The sequence below is a fragment of the Passer montanus genome, unplaced genomic scaffold (genome assembly GCF_014805655.1).
Source record: "Passer montanus isolate IOZ18808 unplaced genomic scaffold, ASM1480565v1 scaffold40, whole genome shotgun sequence".
NCBI lineage: Eukaryota > Metazoa > Chordata > Aves > Passeriformes > Passeridae > Passer > Passer montanus.
In genome coordinates, this window is record NW_024368819.1 from 363,271 (window position 1) to 380,498 (window position 17,228).

At 51.4% G+C, this 17,228-nt stretch overlaps 1 protein-coding gene across 9 annotated transcripts in view; it reads right to left on the reverse strand.

The window, feature by feature from the left end:
- Window positions 1-1,204: 1,204 nt before the first annotated feature.
- The window catches only part of SLC8A1 (solute carrier family 8 member A1), a 121,557-nt gene continuing 105,533 nt past the window's right edge, over window positions 1,205-17,228 (reverse strand). For 4 of the 9 annotated variants that reach the window (XM_039718906.1, XM_039718904.1, XM_039718905.1 and 1 more), the window contains 9 exons: window positions 15,396-15,502; window positions 12,833-12,853; window positions 12,073-12,090; window positions 11,949-11,963; window positions 11,245-11,313; window positions 10,301-10,431; window positions 9,592-9,691; window positions 5,757-6,032; window positions 1,205-3,710 (listed from right to left, as the gene is read on the reverse strand). In XM_039718906.1, the coding sequence (XP_039574840.1) occupies window positions 3,334-3,710; window positions 5,757-6,032; window positions 9,592-9,691; window positions 10,301-10,431; window positions 11,245-11,313; window positions 11,949-11,963; window positions 12,073-12,090; window positions 12,833-12,853; window positions 15,396-15,502 (1,114 nt within the window). In that variant the 3' untranslated portion in view covers window positions 1,205-3,333. Of the gene's footprint in view, window positions 3,711-5,756; window positions 6,033-9,591; window positions 9,692-10,300; window positions 10,432-11,244; window positions 11,314-11,948; window positions 11,964-12,072; window positions 12,091-12,832; window positions 12,854-14,949; window positions 15,054-15,395; window positions 15,503-17,228 lie in introns of all 9 variants that reach the window. The other 5 variants (XM_039718909.1, XM_039718908.1, XM_039718910.1 and 2 more) reach the window with 5 other exon arrangements.

The window sequence follows — 17,228 nt, forward strand, 5'->3', positions numbered from 1 at the left end:
ACTCACATCACACTGTGCACAGCCTTGTTTGAGATGCCCAAAAGCACACAGCTGGCAGAGAGCAACTGCATGAACAGGGCTGGTGTCCAGCCTGTGATTTAGGCCTTGTCCTAAGCAAGCACTGCTCCATCATTCCCTTTGGAAAGCTCTGTGAGCAGAAAAGTAATTTACGATCTGCTAACCTGAGTGGCCACACAAGTCCCGTTTGACTTGTTAATTACTTCAGCAAAGGCAATTCATTCTGAAGAAGCAAATGATGAGGGGCAAACACCCACATCACCTTTCAGCAGATGCAGTTACTGGGTCAGAAGAGCTGCTTTGCTTTCACAATCCAGTGCCTGGGAGAAGCACATGGGCATTGCTGGCCGTGCTGTCTGCTGGGGAGTGTTGGAGGCAGTGCTTGCCTGGGGCCCATCTCCAGGGCTGGTGTTTGGGTTCAGCTGCCAGAGCAGGACCTCCCAGGCGTTGCAGGGAGGGTTTATCTGGGGACAGCTCAACAGATGCTGGATGAAACACAGGGAGGAGCAACATCCCTGGGCATGGAGAGACTTCTCTCCTCCTCAGTGCTGGCTGAGCTGTGTCGAGGCACGGATGGGTCTGAAATGGCCCACAGCACCTGGACTGGGGCAAGGGCAGGCACCCTTTGAGAGTAGCCCAGCCTCATGGGGTGCCTCAGATCTGCTTTGGCATCCATGGGCCCTGCCCTGGTAATGCACCTCTTGCATTCTCCCTCAGTTAGCTCATGGCTTAACCCAGCACAGGTTATTGTGAGGCTGCAGTGAGAGCAGGAGCAGTTCTGTAGAGGACACAAGAAGAAAGAGCTGCTTGGTACCTTGGGGGCACACCCAGGGCTCTCCCCAAGCCTAGGGCAAGCCAGCACTGACCAGGGATGCACAGGGGCAGCTCCTGGCCCCAGGAGGGTGGGTTGTCCTGCAGCTTTGTCCCTGGGGGGTTTCCTGCATCCCCCTGAGAGTGGAGCAGGCTGTGAGCCCCGGACACCGAGCCTGAGCACCATGGAGATGGAGAGGGAGGAAGGGCATGGGATGGGGCAGGGGCGGCCGTGCCAAGGCACCACTACCCCTGCCAGAGGCAGAAACACGGTGAAGGCAAACCAGTGAGTCAAGGAGAGATGGCCACAAAGGGGAAACAGCTGGAGGGGAGAGAAGGGTTTTCCATAGAGAATATGCAGGAGCAGTACTGGATCCATCAGGAATCATTACAAACTTTATTTCTCTGTGCATTGTGTACCATTGATAAGGATCATCACAATTAGTGGACTCACTGCCTATAGTGGTGGGCAATACACACAAAGGAAAAATGAAGCCAAACAGATGAAAATGAAATCATTGCACATAAAGGTAATCATAAACCTGAACAACCTGCACCTGTGTTTGATTCCCCAAAACAATGAAAAACAAAAAAGAAAAACCCTAAAACAAATCAAAAGTGAAACAAGGCTCGAGAAGAAAAAAAACCCAAAAACCCACAACTTCATATTCTTAGAGAAAACCTTACAGCAGGTTAATTAAAATTTCCACAGATAGTTCAAGATGAGTACAAATACCCCCAGCCAGCTGGTTATGGTACAAGCATCAGACATGGTTTTCAGCTGAGTGGGAAGAGCTCACCATGGACATGCAGGCTGGGAGTTTGCCTGGCTGGAATGTCAGGAAGCCGGCAACGGGCATCGGGGTCAGGAGACTTCTCTCAACACCAGTGCCCAGTGTCTGCCCCGTGCTGCGCCCTGGGGAGCTCTACACCCACATTTCCCTGGCTCAGCTCTCTATCCAGCCTGCACTCCTGGCACCAGGGGGGTGATGCTGAGTCACACCTCCCTGTCTCATCCTGTCCAGTGACTTCGGATTTGGAGAGTGCAAAACACGACCTTTTCCTGGGGGATGCGTCCTGGTTGCGCTCAGTGGAGTGGGAGATCCCGTACGGCCCTTCAGCCCTGCCTCCAGATGGCTGTGGGGAAGGACCAGCTCTGGGGACTGGTCCTGATGGCTTAACACTCAGAAACAGGGGCTGTCACTACACCTCTGGGGGTACAGGGAATAGCAGGGTGCCAAGGGCTTTGAGGCAGCCACCGACTCGGAAGGCAGAAGCATGTGAGTTGCTGGGAGTCAGCCACGCTTGTTCCCCTCAGACTGCTCACCCCACTCCCTGGGACCTCGTGTAACACCTCCTGTGGGCAGAGGGGCCTTCACACTGGCTTCAGCATGTCAGAGAACCCCATCCACACGGCTGGACAGAGCCTGAAGTCTCTGGGGTGTGGGTTTTCCCCGCCTGAAAATCTACAACTGCATGGCTGTTATTGCTTCTCATGGACCCATGCCACGAGCAGTAAGTGGGGACAGCTTTCCATCCTTTCCACCCCCGCTAAGAGGAAACAAACAAACAAATGAGCAAAACCCTATGGCAAAACCGAACTAACTAAAAATAAATAAAACCCAGTGAAAAGAAAATGCTTGTAATCTGCAATGCTCAACCCACATGGTTGGAAGGACTATCGCTATAGGATGCTATATACAGATAGATTTCATTTCATTCATGCAAATGTTACAAGTACCACGACAGCATGCCCGAGGAGGCGGAGGAGTGGGAGGAAGGCTCCCGCCGCTCCGCGCAGCCTCGGCTTGGGACACGGGACACGAGGCTGCAGCTGTGCACCCCCAAAGCATGGACAGGGAAAGGTGAGGGGCATGTGGGTGGGAAATGCTAGTTGTACACACGCCAAAACGAAACAAAAAAACCAACCCCAAATCAATGACGAAAACGGTTTGTGTTCTATCCTTAGAAAGCTCCCAGTTTCCCCTGTCTTCAGTTCGGTCTCTCGCTCCTCTCCAACAGGGCCAGAGGGCCTGTTCCCGAGTGGTGAAGGCAGCTGGATGGCGGTGGGAGATCAGAACCCTTGCTTTCCTCTCCTTCCCTTGCCCACTGCTCTGTTTCTCACCAGCTACTCTGGCCTTCCCCACACCGGCGCACCCCGGTCGCCTTCTCATCCGTCTTCCCGGGGGCCAGCGGTGGGAGTCAGCGATGGGAAGGGGCTCGGAGGCCATCGGCCGCTCCTGTTGGTCGAGTTGCAGAAAGGGCCCTGCCCCTGGCTCCTGGCTGGGGCTGCTGCCTGGGGAGGGGTCCTGCTGGCTTTGGGGTCCTGCCTAGTTCAAAGGATGCTCCAAAGCCGCTTTCCATCAGCAGGTGTGTGAACATGGCAAATCTCTTTTATTCTTTCTCTGTTCATTATACACAGCTTTATATCTATATCTATACCTATATATCACTCTATATAGATATATATAGATATACACATATTTACTATCTCTGATTGTCCCTTTAGAAGCCCTTTATGTGGCAGTAGGCTTCCAGAGATGAGAAGAATATGTACAAGAGCCAGAGGAGGATAAAGAGTGAGGATGTGAGCAGCTTGGAAGTCCGCGGCCCGCCCAGCTCACCTCCGATCTCGGGTCTCCGCCGGTAGAGCAGCACTCCCACACTGATAAAAGCAAAAATGGTGAAGAGGGTGACGGAGAAGGCCAGTGTGCCAGGGGAGACTTGGAAGGCTTGTCCGTGCGCCGCGTGGTAGATGGCTGCGATGGACCAGGCCACCCCAATGCCCAGGAAAACGTTCACAGCGTTGCTCCCAGTGACGTTCCCGATGGAGGCGTCCGCGTACTGATCCTGCGTTGCTGCTACTTTGCTGGCAAATGTGTCTGCAAAGGAAAGGTGGGGAGAAAACCTCAGGAAACACCCAGGAAAAGAGGGCAACTTGGGGACAAATGTCCATGGCAACACCTGGGGAAAGAAAATAATGGGTAAGGGGAGAGGGTACAGCCCCTTCTGATGGAAATTCCAGGGAACTGGGGGACCATCTGGCTCTCCTTCGACCATCAGGGTCTGAAAATGCACAGGGGGGAATCTCAATGGTCAGAAATACAGGGTATGGCCTCTAGCACCTTTTGCCTCCCTGAAGTCCAGTGCCTTGTGCAGGCCCTGAAACCTTGGTAAACCAGGTCATCCTCCGTCCCTTGGGAAGAAAAACCATGTGGGTGGGTGCATGCTTGCCCAGGTGCTCTGCCAGCTTTAATACCAGTGATAAAACTTGGCTGGCCATTTTAATGGGAAACCTTGTTTCAGGCAGACCAGCATGACACTGCTCTGCACCAGAGGGAAGCGCTGATTTTACATCCAAACCCACTCTGGATCTGCAGGAGGAAGGAAGAGCAGGAGGGATTAGTCCGTGGGTTGGTTCAGGTGAGCACACTCAGCTGACAATGAGAAGATGAGTCCTGAACATATCTACACACCCAGATCCCCTTGGGTACAGGCAGCCCAGTGTGGCTCAGGAAAAGAAAACAACAAGGTCATATTTCATGTTTTTTAATTCTACAGAATTTCCTTTCTGTTCCTCCCTATCATGCCCTGAGCTGAGATGGCAAAGTGCAGCCTGGCACAAAGATCCAGTTCCATGGAACAGGAGAGGATGAGCACATAGAAGCACAGCGAGAGGGTCCATTTGCAGCAAAGAAATCAAAAGTCTGCTTTATTTTTAAAAAAAAGCTGCCATGGAAATGCACATAAGGAAAGGAAAAGGCCTTGATCATGATGCAGTAACAGAGTTGTGGGACAGTGCTGATGCCTCCATGGCTCTGCAGCTGCCACCAGGGGAGAAGGGATGAGTGTAGAAACAACCACATGCACTTCTGCAAGTTTGAGCAGTGCTTTCAATGCAGAGAAGGAAGGTCCCTGTCAGTGCTGATTTCTCTGCACCCCGCTCTGGTGCCTGCCCATCTCCTGGGAAGCAGGTGTGAAGGAGCCCATCCAGCACCCAGCTAACACAGCACGGCCTGGGAGCCAACTGAAACAAGAGTAGCCCAATGTATTCTAAAAAGGAACTTCTTAAATGCCACCTTATGCCAGCAAGAGCAGGAGGGAAGATTTTCACATGTCAAACATGTGAAGAAGCTCTGCAAACCTTCTGCTAAAGCCTCTACTACCAGAGGTCTAAAAAATGCTCCTTATTCTGTTCCTTGCCCCAGATCTGTTCTCTTTTGGTTCTGTGCTTCTTTTCCTTGCCTTTGCTAGCATTAGGACAATTTCAGGATCTTTGAGCATCTGGGGGCTGATAACTGGAAGTTTAAAGGTGGTGAGGGAAGGTGTGACTGATGCAAGGGATGGCTGGGGTGGGTCAGAGCCCCTTGTCCAGAAATCAGGCTCTGCCTGCCCTGCACAGCCCATGGGAGAAGGTGAGTGAAAGGCACAGGCTCTCTTACACAAGCTGACACGGGAATCCCCAGAGCTTCACAAGCTGCATTTCAAGCAGCTCCCCCAGCTCAGCAACCTCACCTTGATCCATCTGAACCTCATCTCACACAAACATGCCCATGCTGGAAAGTGTGCTCTGAGTATGGACTCACACTTAATTCAGCCAGGAGCAAGGTGAAAGCAGCAGATGCTTAAAATGCAGGACTGCCAATGCAGGCAGAAGACCAATTCCAACTCTGAAAGTGGATACCATGGAGGCTGCCCACAGAAATAGATACTTCACAGTCTTTGCAGTGGGATAGGCCTTGAAATAATTCCCATGGGACTGAATCTGCATCCTGGTTCTATCCTTCAGCCCATCTGAGACTGAAAACCAATTTCCATCTATATCTCAGACCTGTGCTTTGGGATCCTGCAGAGCACAGCCCTCCCCAGCCCCAGCCCCAGCCTGGGTGGAGATGGACCTTCACAACAAGCCCCGTGGTTGTGCTTACCTGGCACTGATGTCCCCAGGGCGACAAACACGACGGCAGTGACGGAGTCCTTCAGGCCAATGGTGCAGCCAAAGTGGGATGCCAGGTCGCCAATGAAAGCTGTCAGGAGGCCAATCATGAGGATGGAGACAACAAAGCAAGCCCAGCCATTCCAGTAGTCTGTCGGGGGCACGAAGGCAAAAAGGACCTTCCAGAAGACGGTCAGAAAGTGCATCACGTAGTCGAAGCAGGAGGGCAGCTTCTCCTCACCACATTCATCGTCATCATCATCTTCCCCTGCAGAAAACCAGCAGTGCCTGATCAGATTTGCTCATCCTGGGGGAGGTTGGGCAAAGCTCCCATGCAAACTGCAGTCCTCAAAATGCTGTGTCTCATTATTTGGGCCCTGGAAGGCCTTGACTTCCAAATATCTTATTTTCTGAGCAATCATCAGAGTGACTCAATGGCCTTTCTTTGCCTCTTTCCACAGCACAGACACACACTCCAGAGGCAATGGTTTAAAAAACCAACCTGCCCTTCAGAAAATGCAGAGCCTCATGCCAGCACCTCTGCCTGAGTTTAACCATCAGAGGCTTTCTGGGACTCAGCTCCTGCTCAAGAGCTCTTCCCTCAGAAGAAGTGGGAAAAAGCCAACCTCGTGCTGGCTGGAGCTGACTGGGACAGGCAAACCCACAGAGAGCAAGGCCTGCCTTGTGGAGACTCCCACAGGGAAGCCCCTTCTGAGCTGCTCTGAGCTGCTTTCCACAAGTGCCTGCAGTCGCTTCCAGCTCTCTGGAAAGGCAGCTGGCTTTGATGGCTGCTGAGCTGCTCTGGTGCTTCACCTCACCTTTGCTGCAAACCAGGATCAAGTAATGGATTTTTGCCTGCCCTAAAGCCTCCCTGCTCAATCACTGCTGGCTGTGCTTCCCTGCTGCATTTCTCTGCCCCTTCTCATGCTTCCCTGTAAGTTCTGGTTGCCCGTTCCTTGATGTCTGGTCTCTCCTCGGTCAGTGGGAACTCCCTTTCCTGCTCCAGGCATTGGCACCTCACCTGTCTCTGCAAAAGCACTTGGCATTCAGCCTACAGGGAGTCCCCACGGTGTGGGGGTGACCCCACCAGGGAGCCCACTGGGGCTGCTGACCCCTTGCCTGACTCCTGCAGCTCTGAGGAGCTGTCTGGAGAGCCTGTGGCCAGCCTGTGCCTCGGGCAAACTGCATGGCAACCGTGGGGCTTCCCCAGCCTGGCACAGTGCACAGCATCACTGCTGGGGCACAGTCAAAAACTCCTCCTGCTCACACTGGAACCACTCCCAGACTTGAAGGGGAGGTGACACTTTTCCAACTAAGCCAGTGGGAGCTTTCCTGATACCCTTAAAAAAAACAAGGAAGAGTTTCTAAGACAAGAATGTTCAAGATTCCAAGGCTAAGTCGTACTAAAGACATTCCTTGCATTTCGTGTGGTGATTTTCCACGTCTTTGATGCTTTCTGTTTTCCCCCCAAGGATGTGGACCACCAGGTCTCCCTGTATGGCTGTAGAAAGAAGCTCCTTAGCAGTGGGAAGATGCAAGCTTTGGAGCTTCAAATTTTCTATGGCAGAAACAGCAGCTAATCAGTGTTATTATTTTGGTAGATATAAATATCTATTTCTCTGCATTGTTGTGAAGATAAGGAGTAGTTTTCCAGCCTGGAAAGCCTGTGTTGGCCTGTGTTTTCCCTCAATGTGCAAAGGCTGCTAATGGCAGGATACACCATGCTGTCCTCATGCTGTAATTCTGCAGCAGGTATTTCAATCCTCTGCCAAGCTCAGGGTGGCATCAGGACTGCTATGGACCTGAATCTTCACAGAGATGATGAAACAGACTGAAAAATGAACATGAATGCCACTGTCATAGCACTCATCCAGACCTGCCTATCATTTTGTCAACAGCCATGATGTCTCTGTTTTGAAGAGATGGCCAGATCTTGTGGAGGTGACTTGAAACACAGAATGGCTTTGGATGGTGACCCAGGGGTGCATTCAGATCAGGCCTGCAAGCCCCAGAACGTTTTTGCTGTGGAAGAAACTTTATAACTTTTGGGAGCAGACTAAAGGAGCTGAATGACAGGCTCTGGACAGCCCAGAATGGCACAGCACAGCGTGGCACAGCCTTGTCTGCACCTGCACTGCCCTTCCACAGACCTGACCTTCTGCTGCTCCCTCCCCCTGCAAACACTGCCCTGAGTCATCATTGGGTGGGAAATGCGGGTTTAATGTTGCTTTTCTCAGCTGGGATGGTACATTTTGAAGTGGTGATGGCGGACTTTCACCTGGTGTCCAGGGTGAGCTGTGGGGGAAAAACTCAAACCCAACCTCCAGTGTTTAAGGCATTTTAACTTATCTGGCACAAAGCTTGAGGAGGTAAAGCCTGGGTACCTCCAGAGGTCAGAGACAAACTACTACTGAGATCCACAACTGCAAGGGACAGCTCATGTCCACCAAAATGCATCCCATTTATTAAATGCTTGGTAATCATTTGTTAGCTCTGACCATGGCTGTATATTCAAGACATGGGGGCAACAGGGTTTCCACATAACTGCAGTCTTTATGTGTGTCACAGAAATGGGATCCAACCATCAGTGACTATCTTTGCTTTAGCATGGGATGCAATTACATAATTGGTTCTGGCATAGATTAGTTTAGCCATATTAGCTACAAAACCTGCAGCAAGGATTGTCTTGCATGATATGTTCATGCTGAATCCAAAATAATGGGAGGCTCTTGCCTGGAGGCTCAGGGCAGAACTGTGCTACAAGAGGAGGGATCACAATCTGAGGAGAAAGCTGCTGCACAGCGTCCTGCCCTTGTTTTCCAGAGGAAGAGGGTAAATAGTACTGCCATCATTTTTAATTACCTGGTGATGGGTAGAGGTTACCTTGTATAGCAGAGTTAGAAGTAGGAAGCTGAACGCTCCCCCATGCATTTCAGTGCACAATTAGCCAGATGAGAGGTAATTGCCTTCCCCAGGGATTTAATTTAAGCAGGTTGATTTTGCCCTAATGTGTGCACACACAGCCCAGGCTGGGCTGTGAGGTTGTAACATCCAGCCAGTAAGTAACAGGGTTTCCAGCTGTTAAAACAACATCTGGAGGTGACCTTCTTTCTTCCTTCTTCCACATGTATGGGAATGATAACATATCCTGTACTGGTAAACATGGCACTGGCACCGGCGAGAATGGCACAGCAAGGCAATTGAGGGAAAGGCAATTCTGCAAGGGAGGGAAGATAAGATCACACAGGATCTGGTTCAGCCAGAGATATGATGTGCTGCTGCAGCTATTGGGCTGCTGAGCCATAATCCTCCAGCCACAGCTGGCTGGGGCAGCAGGAGTTCCAGAAAGCAGGGCAAGGGAAAATTTTGTCAAGGGAAAATTTTGGCTCAGAGAGAGTGAGTTCCTTCAGGGTTTGCACCCTCACTATTGCGTTGTCCTCACCACAGAGGTACAGGGAGAACCAGGGAAGGGGAGCACTGTTGCTTCACACCAGCCTTATTTATGCCACTTTAAATTTCCACACTGTGTTCTCCTCCCAGATCTCTCCCACTGAACTGACTTTTCCCCCTCTGCCGTCTGCTACCAGCCAAGGTGTTGCTCTGCCTGGCGCTACAGACACACTTCACGCAGAAGGTTTCCTACACATGAGACAAGGTGCCCTCACAAAAGGCTTTAATCAGCTGCCTTATTTATGCAGACGCTGTAAATAACTCTGCCACCTGCTTTGCCTCCTGCTGCTCCACTACAGTCTGTGTTACTGATGCAGCCAAGCCGAGCCGAGCGCGAGGGTGATCGTAATTCACCTGGAGCCGTGGCCCAAACTCACCCGCGCTGACAGTAATGGCCTCAATAAACTGCTCCCTCCAGCTGTTTGTGCCAACCACCAGGGCCAGGTTCGTCTTCTTAATGAGCTTGTCCACCGTGTTCTGTGGATGGAGACGCAGAGCAGACAATTAGGGGCTGGAGATTGGAGATACCGGGCTAAAACCAGTGCCACTGCTTATGGGCATGTGTTTATGGAACAAGCTTAGCAGATTTTAAGCTCGAGACCCAAATGTAAGTACTTGCAATTCCTTTTGCTGCTGCTAAAAAAGACCTTTGGAAAACTGCTCATGGGTGGGAGTTTGAACCATCTCAGAGACACAGTAAGGGTGGTCTATTAGATTTTTATACTACAGAAAAATGGAAAAGATAATGAAATGGCCAGTTTTCAGCTCTTGGCCTGGCACATGCATTCACAGCAGCTGAGCTGCACAACCATTACTTACATTTGGGGTTATCAGCCCTTTGCACTGGGAGTGCCAGGCTTGGGGCTCACTCAAGGCTGCCTGTAAGTAGGAGCAGTGTGTAGAACTCACTGTGAGAACAGGGGCATGTTTTAAAGCAACCTGCAGCATTCCCCAGCTCCTGTTTCCTGTGTGTGATTCCACACACTGCCTCACTTTGCTCCAATACCATCAATGTGTGCCTCCCAGTGCTGTGCCAACCCAAAAGGAGGGGGGAAGAAGAACAGGGGTGCAGGATGTGAGCAGTACCTTGAACTCATAGGATTCCTCAATGATGATCTCGAGTTTGGTGTGCTCCCCCAGGACCGGGCGCCCCATCTCTGCGATCCGACGCTCTTCCTCCTCCTTGCTGGTCAGTGGCTGCTTTTCCTCATTCTCCTCTGCAAAGCAAAGAGCCCGTGGGTGATCCAGGCCCAGCTGGTCACTCTGGATCTGGCCTCCTGTCAGAGGTGGAGGTCAGGAGGCCTCTGGGTGGGAGCGTGAGCGACAGAACAGTGGAGAAGGAGTTCATGGAGCAACAGACAGGATAGTTCTATGAAATGCTACTAAGAAGTCTGCAACTCATCCAATTTCAGAGGAGTCCTGCTCATCCTGAACCTGGGGAATAGCTTATGGCTTGGCAATTGCTGCCTCTCCCACTGGACTGCTGGGAAGGGGAAAGATCAGCACTAAGGCTGCTCCATTCCCCAGCACTCCAGGTCAGCACTGAGTACAGTCAGGGCAATTCCACCAGCCTGTTACAGTAAGAGAGCTCTGTCAGCAGCCCCTGGGCTGAGACACAGATGAAATCTTGGCTGTGCCTCCTTCTGAGCAGGGCTTTGCCTTGGAGAGGAGGCTGGCAGCCAATGCCTGCTGTGATGGTGGGGCTGGAGGGAAGAGCACAGATGTAAGAAGCCATCCACAGGCCAATGCCTGGCTCCAAACCCTAAAAGAGGAGGCAGCAGAGGGACTACAAGATCAGTGAAGCAGGTCTGCACCTCCACTGTCATCTGTGCGACCTCTGGGGCATGGGGACTGCAGGCAGCACGCCCTTTGTCACCGTCCCTTGTGCAGAGCCCACTGAACGCCCTTCCAGTCCACCTGAGGGATGGGCAGAGGAACATCAGGGCTATAAAGGACTGGAGTTAATCTGTCAGTAGGCAAACAGCCCAGTCAGTCCATGTGAGACTGACATTGTGCCACACCACAGGTACCTTGGATGGAGACCACGGTGCAAGGAAGAGGATGATCTCTAGCCTGGACCTTCCTGAAGACAGGCTTGCCTATTAAAGTGATCAGCAGGAGATCAGCAGGGGGGACTGCAAACACTCCACAAGCTGTCCCCGTGCAGTTAGTGAACTCCATTCTTATGTCACACGGGGTTAGTGCTGCTTCCTTGCTGGATGCCCCTTGTCTGCTCAGGTGGCATGGAGTTGAGGGAAAGCCCTTCTCCTCCTTCAGGCCAAAGAGACCTGCCTTGGAGCCAGAGCCTCCCAAATCTGAATTGTGTTTCCAGGGCTCCTGAGGGGCAATGTGTGGGACCCAGGACCTTCCCATCCCGTGTTGTTGAGCTGAAGGAGGGAAGCTTGGCTGGCTCATGCCAGAGGAGCCAGCCATGCTTTTGGGAAGGGCAGGGGCTGCTCATCTGAAGCAGCCATGGGGTCCTGCACCTCCCACAGTGCCCGGGCACCTGGCTCAGGCCTGGGGAGTGAGGGAAGAGCCCTGTGCTCATGGATGGGACAACTGGACCGAACGGAGAAGCCCACCCTGCTCCAAGACAAATGCTTGTCGCCTGGGGGGTGACAGGCCACCCTCCCCGAGGCGGGTTAGGCGTGTGGCAGGCAGAGCACTCTGTGAGAGGACACGGTGTTAGCGGGACGGGCCGCGCCGGGCAGGCCGCGGCTCAGCGCCTGCTTACCGCTCCAGAGTTTCCCTCCAGGACAGAACCAAAGCAAAGAGGAAACCAAGAGGAAAGAGCAGGGTGAGCACATGGCCATTAAGAGAAAGGAACAGGGGGACAGGGGAAGAGTAGAAATCCATACCTGTGATGGTGAAGCCACCTAGATGAAACCAAAAATGAGAAAAAGGGAGAGAGAGAGAGAGAAAATAAATGAGGATTAGCATTTGCACATCAACATAGACATGGTGGTCCTTCCCTGCCCCACTGTGGACATGGGGTCTGCTCCCCAACACACACCCCAGGGATAGTGTGGGGAGACCTGAGCACAGGCTTTTCAACCCACATCTGCAAGCTGCCACCCCTTGGTGTCCAACATATGTTGTGGAAGTGGTGAAATCTGTCCTGGGGCTGCAATGCGTGGGGAACAAGGGTGCCCACTCCCCACTGTGGAGGTGGCCAAGAAGGAAATTTAAAGGTTGCTTAGGCTCTAAGTCTCCCCAAGATAGGAGGCAAAGTTTGTACTCTTCAAAAAGGATTGGCCAACTTTCCTGCCCAGCAACAAGCATCTCTCAGTCTCCAGGAAATCCTGTTTTGCCACACCAGTTTGGAGGTGATGGGTTCATTTGTGTGGCACAGGTTTGTATCTTGGGGTGCTGGCAGGTTTACTCTGGCTGTAACAGCATCAACCCCCCCAAAAATGCTCCTTGCACCACCTCTTAATATTGGTGACTTTGGGGCTCTACTCCAAGGAAAGATGGGGTATGAGGTACCTGAGCTGGCTTAAACAGTGCTGACCACCCTAAAAGAGAATGCTGTGAGCAAAGAAAAACATCAAGCAAAATTGACTGTCTTCCAAAGATACGCAAACCAGAAAAATGGAAAGGAAAAATGAATGCGCTTACCAAGCTCATTCAACAACAGGGCTGTGAAGGAGACAGAGACAAACACAGAAGAAGAAAAGTAAATGAATAATGAAATCAAAAGGGATATCCACAGAAAGACACCAGATCCCAGGGCAGAGATTTCAGATCTGTAAAGCTGCAGGATACCGTTAGTGTTAAGAGAAAGACACTAAACAGAAATGCTTCATGGGATTGTGGATTTAAAATAAAAACCACTGCAAACATGGGGTGGATATGGGATTAAAAGACACACTCCAAAAAATTCATTTTTCCCCTTTGAATTGTATGTGCAAGATCTTCCATTGGTCTCAGAGGCAGTTCTGCCCTGGGGGAGGGGACACAAGATGTCCCATGTGCAGCAGCTACTGGCTTTGACCTCCTCCAGCTGCCTGATGGGGAGCAATGGCTCCAGTGGCAGCTGCACTTTTGGCATAGACAATGAGAGAAGAAAAGTCTGTGGCAAGGCTTGGCTCAAGGGTCTTGTTGCTCAACATTTTAAATCTCCAAAACGAAAGAAAACGCCTCTCCCTTAGTGCCCTGGTGGCTCTTGGGCCCCACCACAGCCCAGGGGTGACATTTCAGAGATGCCCTCGTCTCTCTGAGCACACTGCTCCTCGTACTTCACTGCTTCTTGTACCAAACCAAGTACAAAGAAACAAGTTTAAAAGGAAAAAAAAAGTTAAAAATTACATGGCCAAAGCAGCAAATAGCTGCTTTAAATAGTACTTTAAAGTTTTGTCTTGCCTTTCACTTAGTGAGCTGGCAAGCCTGAGCTTCTCTCAGGTTTCCCCGGTTATCTTTGTGACCAGGAAGATAAGAATTTGTTTTCCTTTTCCTTTTCCTTTTAATTTTAGATAAAACTTTCATCTGGGATCTTCAGAGCTGGGACCACAATTTTTAAACCTTGGATCTGGAAAGCATGTTTGCTCCTGCTGGACTTGCAAGGCTGAGCCCACACTGGTCCCTGTGGGCAAGGATGGAGCTGCTGAGTTGAGTTGTCCATGTGTATGTAATTTTATCCTGGCAGTACTGTCCATGCTCCACAGATGCCACCAGCTCCATTTAATGACACAGACCCCACCTGCAGTGCCTGAGTCATGCCAGTGTCTGACTTTTTAGCCCAGCTTTTGTTAGGTAGTCACGTCAACCAGCAGGGAAGCTGATGCAGGGAATGATGCAGCTCACTTAGCACTTGAGCTGAAGAGGAATGTGGCATGTTCCCACTCAATATGGGGACCACTGATGGCCCTCTCTGTTCTGATCAAAAAAATATTACAGCCTAATGCCTTCTGGAGGGAGAGCTGATGTCCCAAAAACTAGAAAGCAGCAGACAGACCAAATCTTCTGCAGAGGTTTAACAATGGTCCATCTCTTAAGTAACTCTAAAAGTGCTTCTTGCTCAGCCACCAGTAGTGCACAGAACCAGCTGCTGCCATCAATCCTCATTTAATTTTCTAGCAGAAAAAAAAAAGCATGGGAAAATAGGTGAACTCTGTCTTTTTGGGAAGTTTGGCTTTTGGTTTAGAAATGTGATGAAAGAGGAAATTGTTTTTATTATTCCTGTGAGAAGCTATTATCCAATGCAGAGCCATGAAACTTCATTTGAGCATAACCTGATTTACCTAAACTGATTGCATCTCATGGTATTACCTACTTGGGCTGTGATTTTCGTCTATTTTCGGATCTTAGTGCCAGCATAAAAAGGCTAAAATTACTGCTCTGGCCATGCATTTTATCTCAAGTGAAAGCTGTTTTATCTTCTGATAAAAATGATGCAGCGTTGCCCTTTTTACTTGTCGAGGCTGTTCTCTCTGATTAAATGAAGGCACAGCAGGGCAGCATTCCCAAAATGTTTGTGGGGGCTGGTGATGCTCCCCGTCCCCTGCCCGGGTGCTCCAGGGTGGTGCCAGGAGCACTCCTCGCTCCCTGGGGTGGGATGGAGTCCTCTCCAAATGAAAGAGGAAAGAAAACAGAGCAAAAAGGTGCAGCGGCCAAGCTTCAGAGGAGGGAGGGCAAAACGGCCAGGAGCCAAAGTGCGAGGAGAAAGGAGTGTGAGAGTAGGGAGACACAGAGAAAGCGGCAGCGCCTCGAGAGCTGGTCTGGTTTTACTCTCACACCTTTCACTCCTCGTCGTAGCCACACCGGGTCCCCAAGCACAAGGAAGAAACTGCACTCTTTCTCATACTCCTCACGGTCAAGTACTCTAAGGGTAATGAATTTCCTGTGGGAACACAAGACAAAGGCAAACACATGATTGGCATCGCACACGCATGCAGGTCACGTCCGCCCGGGTGCTGTGGTGACAGAGATGGTTGGCTGGGGGAAAGGGGCTGCACATCCCCCCTGGGGCATATGGGGAAGGGCAGGAGCATCCTCAGCACCAGGCCCAGGTCGTGCCTTGGTGGCCTGGGGACAGGCTGTGCTCAGGGGGGACGGGGAGTGGCCTTGCTCCTGCCCTTTTCCATAGGCACCGGGGATGTGAGCTCGGTGTTGCAGGTGCCAGACATGAGTGAGCCAGACAGGGACACACAGGCTGGGCTCAACCCCGGAGCACATCCCCCACCTTTCTTCTCACTCATCTCCACCAGCCGGGGCTCCCCGATCTCTAGGTAGAAGGTCTTGTTTTTCTCATACTCCTCATCATCTATCACCTTGATTGATATCGTTTTGCTGGAACAGAGAAGAAGAAATAGAGATTCAAGAGTAAGGGGGGAAAAGGGAGGAGGAGAAACAGGGAGCACAACAGGAGAAGGAGAAGAAGGTAGAGGAGGAAGGTGAAAAGAGCAGGAAAAGGGGGCTGTGGACAGAAAACAGTGGTTTTGCTGGCACAGGCTGGAGGGACAGCACAGTCAAAAGCAAAGGGCAGGAGCCAATGGGCCAAGCTTGCCTCAGGATGGGCATGGACCACAGAGCACCAGCAGCCTGCAGGTGCCATCCTCCCTGGCATGGCCAGGCTGGGCCAACCTCCCCCAGCGGTGTCTTGGCAAGACATGTCCCTTTCCAAAAACCTGTGGTATAGAACAGCCCCTTGGCAGCCTGCACACATTGCACGGGCACAAGCACTGGGAACCAGCACAGACCAAACCCCTGGAAGCATGATGCACTGCTCAGGCTTGGGGTGGAAGAGGCTCTGTCTCCCCAGGCTCAGCAGATTTATGAACAACATCATGATCAGCTGCTCAGTTTGGGCTTTGGAGGCTCTGATTTACAAGCTCGAAAGGGATGTTGGAGTCAGGACTTTTTCTGCGAAGGGAATGCAAAGGAAAAATGGCCTTTCTGGTTAGGGCAGGCACATGGAAAGCGTCACTGATGGTGGGATTTTACTTCTTAAATTTTACTTTACAAGCAGCACACCCTTTCCCAAGCCTTCAAGGTTTAGTCCTCTCCCATTAGAGAGCTGAGCAGCAATGCTCTCTCACATGACCCAGGGGTTGCTGAATTTGCCCCTGGAACATCATCAGGACAGTCTGAAGGCAGAGTCACTGCTCAGAGCACAGCCACAAGCACACACCACAGAAGCTGAAAGCCTCACAGGAGGCTGCGGCCACCAGGAGAGAGATTTGCTCCTTGAGTTACCCAATGAAGTAAAAACTGCTCTTCCAGAGGAAGAAAATTAGCACAGAGGTGTTTCAGCTCTTTTCAGGGACTCACAGAAACAGCTGGCTGAAAGCTGCTCACCAGAAGGTGACCAAACCTGGGTACAAACATGGGGTGGCAGACCTGTGCTACCGTGATCCTTCCTACAGCAAAGCCATTGCAAGGACAACACAGACAGAAATCCAGCACCTCTGCTCCTCCCTGGAGGTTCTGCTCACTGTCCTGGCACTGCCGTGGGGACAGGACCTCCTCCTGGCTCTCATCTCGATCCAGACAAGTAACAGCACAAAACAAAAAGCCAAGGCAGTGATTGTAGTCCTGTGTTTGCTTCTGCCTGTGTTTGCTTTCCCCCCACACTCAGCTGACAGCACTGCCCTCCTGTGAATGCTTTTACCTAAACCATCTTTCCCACTGTTCTCTCCCTGCCCAAGCCTGAATGCCCTGTCCTTCAAAGAAAAGTCTCCCATCCCACCCCTGGCTCCTCTGCACTTTCCACGAGCACCCAGCACAAGCTGAAGCAGCCCCAAGGCTGCTCCAAGACATGATGAAGGAGGTTCTGCTGTTCCTGGCAGGTCCCAGCACTGAAAACCCATAAACATGGAAGAAAGCCACGCTCTAGGGGAGTGGAATTGAGGCCACACTGCCGTGATTTCTGGCTTTCTCCTCTCCTTGCACATCTGCACTGGCCACCCAGAGCCCCTCTGCTAAGCTGACAAGTATTTGGCAGCAGAGTCAACATTTTCTACTCATTCAGGGTAAATACCTCAAGCACTCGGAGGAACAGCCAGGATGATTTCTT